The sequence below is a fragment of the Tuber melanosporum genome (genome assembly GCF_000151645.1).
Source record: "Tuber melanosporum whole genome shotgun sequence assembly, scaffold_50, strain Mel28".
Classification (NCBI taxonomy): Eukaryota; Fungi; Ascomycota; class Pezizomycetes; order Pezizales; family Tuberaceae; genus Tuber; species Tuber melanosporum.
The window spans coordinates 98972-104578 of record NW_003299096.1 but is presented as its reverse complement, the minus strand read 5'-3'; the positions used below and the strand labels follow the sequence as shown (position 1 = coordinate 104578).

Genomic DNA, 5607 nt, shown 5'->3' with positions numbered 1-5607 from the left:
CTTGGCGGCACTGAACTTCGTTGTTTCAGCTCTCTAAAGGATACCCAATTCACTCCCTGTATCCGTACTAGCTTATCCATCCTTGTTAGTAGAATATACAATACTTAGAAACTCTACCTCCGTATAGTCGACTGCAGTCGACGGGTCAGTCCCGTCCCGTCCAGTTGCCGTCGGATGGCCGTCGACGGTCGACCGACTGGACAACTGGGAGCACTGATCAGCTTATATGGCGTTTGGCCTTTAAGAATGCTTTTAGTGGTGACGACTAGTTTGAAAAAAAAAAAAAAAAAAATTTAGTTTCTAAACTATGAAGTCTCACCGACTCCCACCTTCCACCTTCCAACGACAACTATCCTTCCTCGCTAACCACTTCCTTTCTTTGTTCCTCCGCGTATGCCAGGGTCCCGGATATTAGTAACAATAGTAACGATTAAAGAAAAGAAGGAAAACCTCGGAAGAAAAAAAGCTGAAGATAAGGAGAAAGAAACGGGAAAGAAAAGCAAATGTGAGAACAACACCTAACATGAGCGTATGGGGTGGCTAATATAACAAGCTCGTAGTTGATTAGCCAAACGAGTAGCAAGTAACTAACATGTAAGTTGGCGATCCAAAGAATATGTATCATCTCGGTGCGTTATTCGTAATCATAAAGCAGTATTTCAAGGAAAATCATCAAACAGAATTTCGCAAAAGTAAGAATGGTTGAGAGAAGACATTTTAGAGGAAAAGAAAAAGGAGATTCATGAAAGTGGAGGATGAAAGAAAGCAAAAAATGGACAGCTTAGCAACAGAAGCGTCAATCTATCTTTCCCCTTTTAAAGTCTTCTTGATTCCTTGCCATTTTGCGAGTTCGACTTTATTAGGCTTACAACCAGGGTCGTCAGGGTCGCCACGAATTTTCGGCTGATTTTTCTCTCTAATCATTTCGAAACGATAGACAGCGTTCTTTTTATCTAGTAACTCGTAGGCTCGGATGGTGTAAAGACCATCATAGCGAAGTCCTTCAGCGGGCGCATATGGTGACTGGGACTTGGCCGAACGGAAGAGACGGATCTTGGTTCCGTTCTTGAAGGAAATCATAAGTAGCTTCGTATTGTGAGACGGAATACGGTCACCGGGCTCGCGGTCCTCGGCAGGGTCGGCTGCGTAATTAATTGGAGCGTCAATTCCCATGGTACCGCAGTAGAGGACTCTATCAAGTTCATCGAGGTCCGGATAAAGAGCACCACCTGAGACAATAACGGAGATCGCACCGATGACATTGTTGCCAGAGATACCTTTAAAAGTGAAAGTAGGTTAATAAAGGGACAAACAGCAAAATGAGAATAGCAAAAAACTAAACTTACCAGCTTCCAATTCGCCATGAGCCCCATCTCTTAAAGCACAGATTTGAAGTGGCCACCATTCACCAACAAACAATTCATGATTCCCCTCAACATTATCATCCCTTTTCCAATTATAATCCTCTTCGAGCTTATAGTGCCTAGTACGTTTAACGCTCTTTGCACCTCTTCCCTTAACATGTGTAATAGTCTGATTCAGGTCAACTCCGCGAAGTAAGTGGGGGTCGTAGTCCCCGTTCCTCCATCTCTTAAGAATCATCCGAGCGTCCAAAGAAACATCCTCCGGAATATCAAAACGATTTTCCTCAAACCTAAGTAATTGCTTCATAGCTCCAGAAGAATGCACAATCCTCTGATCCACATTCTCAAACGGAAGTTTGTAAAGTGCTTCTCTAACAAACTGCCAGTCTGCTGCATTAGGGCTAAGCTTGTCCATGACTCTCGCAATTGTGTCTCGATGGACAGAAAGAGCGATAAGATCACTACGGGATATAACACGATTGCTAGAGAAGCGAGTCTGCTCAGAAAGACGATTACTAAACCCAGAACACAAATCAGTACATGGCTTTTATCTTCGATTTGATATATCACTCGCTTTCAACTGAAGGATTCAGGGATCTCTCTCCAGACATACCTTGCTACAACAGGGTTACGCTTATTACGACGCTGTAAAAGTCTCGCAGCAGCCTCATCCCTCAATCCAGGTCCAACTTCATAATTATTATCTTCGGACTCGGCATGGGCTTCGCGTTTGATAGCAGTAGTATTGCGGGCGGTACTGGACTCCGCAACACTGGAAGCGCCAGCTACTGCGGAAGAATGTTGATTCTTCATAATCCGCTTGAACCTAAGATCCCGAACCGTCTCAATCCTTCGACGTTCAGCCATGATTTTTTCCCCCCTGTTTATAAGCTTGATGGGAGAAGATGAAGGTGGAGTTGGTTGATAGTCGTTGATGAAGTTCCTGTAACTCAAGACAAAGTCTATTGTATCTGTAAGGCCTATGGATTGGTTAGTTGCTAATTAAAGAAAGGAAAATCCTTTCCTGAAGTTCAGGGTATAAGGGAGGAAAGAAGAAGGTGGGGGAAATGAGCTCCTTATATACTTTTTGTTTAGTGGCCTGCGAGGTGACGCGTCAGTACGCGTAAGGTGACTCCTCGTGACTCACACGAACTCGCTTGAGGTATGAGATGGAACGAAAAAAACAAAAAAACAAAAGATGGATATAATAACGAGCTACCGAGTTGAAGTTGAAAGCTTACCAGAGAACGGACAATGCGGGTATTTTATCGTGCGTCTTACTGCCCGGTTATCGATGGAAAGCCAAGCTTTCTGTAACGCTGACACCCGTGCAGCGGTTTGGTTTTGGTGGCGGTAAGGATGCAGGATGAGAATGGTTGCGAAAGTTGTGGATGGTCAGGTGGAGGTGGGAGGAAAAGAAGGGAACAGGAATGGGGCAACCGGGGCAACCGGGAGCTCAGAAGAATGATTATTTTCTCACTAGTCCTTTTATGGATGCCAAGATCAATTTTATAACTTGGGTCTCCCAACACTCCCGGAAGTTTTGGCATGACTCACACTAAAAACCAAGTGACGTCCAAATACGGTAATTGTGCATGAGCCTATTGTACGGTACTCACGCGGCTACGCCAAGATTGCCCCGGCGAGCTGAACTCTCGGTTGACGCGAGGTAGAGTTCGCACCGAAAGACACGTAAAATACGGAGGTACCCATCCAAGGTGAAGATTATTATCTATTATGACAAGCTTTTCAGAAAAGCACGATCATGTTACCAAACATGCCAAGCCAAGCACATTATGCCAAGACAATATGTCAGAACTGTAACATTAACTCTTAAATTCACATTTCAAGGTAACATGTGAAATATATTATGTTCATTAAAGTCAACCATTATGTACTTTGAAGCACTACTCATAAATTCTAATGCTATAGAGCTAAAGAGAGGATCTGACAGAACTTATTATTTAATTTCTACCTATTTCTGACTATCCAAGCCAGCAATATTACTTTTTAGACAATTGTAAACTTGATTTTTATATTACAATCTACAAAAAGGAGATTATTAAACTCAATCATTGCATATAGTAATAAGATACCCACAAAACCCAATTCCATGTAGTTAAGGAGATGAATCAAGTAAATATAATATTTGATCTCTAACTATTTCTGACCATTAAAGCTTGTAATATTACTATCTAACAACTTATTCTGTACAACTTGCTTATCCTGTACACTAGACTGTTATTCTTATAATCAATCAAAATGAGAGATCGTATTTAGATATAGTTGAAATTTCTTCAGAAAATAAGATCTTTACTGTTAGCTTAACATATATAGTAGCGTTTTCTAGTACTTTAAATTTCTACAAGCTTAAAGCTTTAATAAGTAATAATATATAAAATAGTATTACAAAAAAAAATCTTTTCAAAAATTATATATTTCTATTAAAAGTCATAAATAACTTTGTGATAGGAGATACTATGATATTACAAATGACTTGTACTAGTAAAACAATTATCTCCAGATGTTAGTGTAATTTAATATTATAATATTTTAACTACTTAATTTATAATCTAAGAAACTAGGTGGTAATATACAGGTACCTACTAGTATTCAATAATGACTTATTTATCCAGGTTGGCTAGGCTGCACTATAACATGCATCCTATCCTCTGGCAAGAGGTAGAACCACTCGAAGAAGATGACGATGATATTGCAATAATAATTGCAAGGGCACAATGAAAGGATGCCATACTCCATGAAACCAAGATATACAAGATACAGACATCCTCTAACAGTAATAGGTAACTGCAATACAAGGCCTCCAACAACTCTGAAGAAGATACCCCATGAGTTTTCAAGAAGAAAAACAAATCCTCCCAGAAATCGAGACGACAGAAAGAAGAATGCTTTTATTGCAGAAAAACAGGACACATGGCAAAGAACTGCCCTACGAAGAAAGGGAAAAGAACAGGGACTAAGCAAGAGGTATCAGCTTACAATATTGAGAGCAATAGTAATGATACCCAATCCAGTAAATATAAGGAAATCCATATCTGATATATCGATGTGAAATGCAATAGTGTTCAACTACCCACTACCTTCAAGACATACACTACCCTAGAAGGTACTATTCTGATCAATAGCAAGAAGGCTTGAGTCCTTTTCGACACTGGCACAATTGGTAGAGATATGATCAACAATGCCTTCATCTCTGTCTATGAACTCCCAACTCGCAACCTGAACCAGCCCATACTAGTCAATATGGAAGTAAAGGGAGCACGATCCACAAGCCACAAAACTTGTAGTGCAACTATCCGACTTGGTTCCACCATCGTACCTTCCCAGGAGATGCTAGTTGGAAACCTAGTCAAATACGATGTCCTGATAGGGATGCCATTCCTGAATGGCCACAAAGCTATAAGCAGATGTGGGGAATCAACCATCGACTTCCCAGATCAGAAGGTCAGAGTCTCATGCAAACCAACAAGCAGAGAGTACTGAGCTACAGTCTGTAAAGCAACTGCCCAATGCCTATTAGATGAGTACTCTGATATCTTCCCTGATCAGATTCCCGAAGAACTTTCCCCTATAAGGGAAGTAAACCACCATATCCGCCTCCAAGACTCCTCTAATCTTAAGAACTAACCTACCTACTTTATCCCTGATGCATACAAAAACCCGCTATGTAACTGGATAAACTAACAACAAAGAAGAGGAGTTATCTACCGAGCGGAAGTACCAGGTGCCGCATCTATGTTTGTCTAACCCAAAGCAGACGGTAAAAGAATTTGCCTCTTAGTTGACCTTGAACTACGGAATGAAAATACAGTTATGGACAGTTCTGCTATCCCAAACCAAACCCAAATCCTAAATGCAGTTGAAAGGGCTAGATTCTGAAGCAAGATTGACCTAAGCGATGCCTACTTTCAGACAAGGTTAGATCCAGAAAGCAAATGCTATAACAGTTTCAAAACCCCCTTCAGAAGTTTCATTAGCCGAGTTATGTTACAAAGCGATATGAATACGCTCACCACCTTCATACGCATTATGGAAAACCTCCTAAGCGAATACCTCCACTATTTTGTATGGGTTTACATAGACAATATTCTCATTTACTCAAACTCCAAAGCAGAACATGCCTACCATATAGGTTTGGTTTATACCAGACTAAGGAAAGCTAAGTTCTACACTAGCAGAAATAAATCAATCTTGTTTGCCAATACGCTCGACATTCTAAGAC

At 40.8% G+C, this 5607-nt stretch overlaps 1 protein-coding gene; it reads right to left on the bottom strand.

Moving 5' to 3' along the window:
- Nucleotides 1-269: 269 nt before the first annotated feature.
- GSTUM_00008928001 (uncharacterized protein) lies at nt 270-2576 on the bottom strand. XM_002840374.2 has 4 exons: nt 2449-2576; nt 1978-2344; nt 1347-1879; nt 270-1277 (listed from the first exon to the last, which is right to left on the bottom strand). Exons 2-4 carry the CDS (start codon nt 2229-2231, stop codon nt 802-804), a joined length of 1263 nt encoding a protein of 420 aa, XP_002840420.1. The 5' UTR covers nt 2232-2344; nt 2449-2576; the 3' UTR covers nt 270-801.
- Between the last annotated feature and the right edge of the window lie 3031 nt (nt 2577-5607).

Excerpts from the sequence above, each read along its gene's own strand:
- GSTUM_00008928001 (XM_002840374.2), bottom strand. The coding sequence starts at position 2,231 with ATGGCTGAACGTCGAAGGATTGAGACGGTTCGGGATCTTAGGTTCAAG. Across the intron at positions 1,880-1,977 it reads CGTAACCCTGTTGTAGCAAG|TAATCGTCTTTCTGAGCAGA; the intron begins GTATGTCTGGAG and ends TTCTGGGTTTAG. Across the intron at positions 1,278-1,346 it reads TCATGGCGAATTGGAAGCTG|GTATCTCTGGCAACAATGTC; the intron begins GTAAGTTTAGTT and ends TCACTTTTAAAG.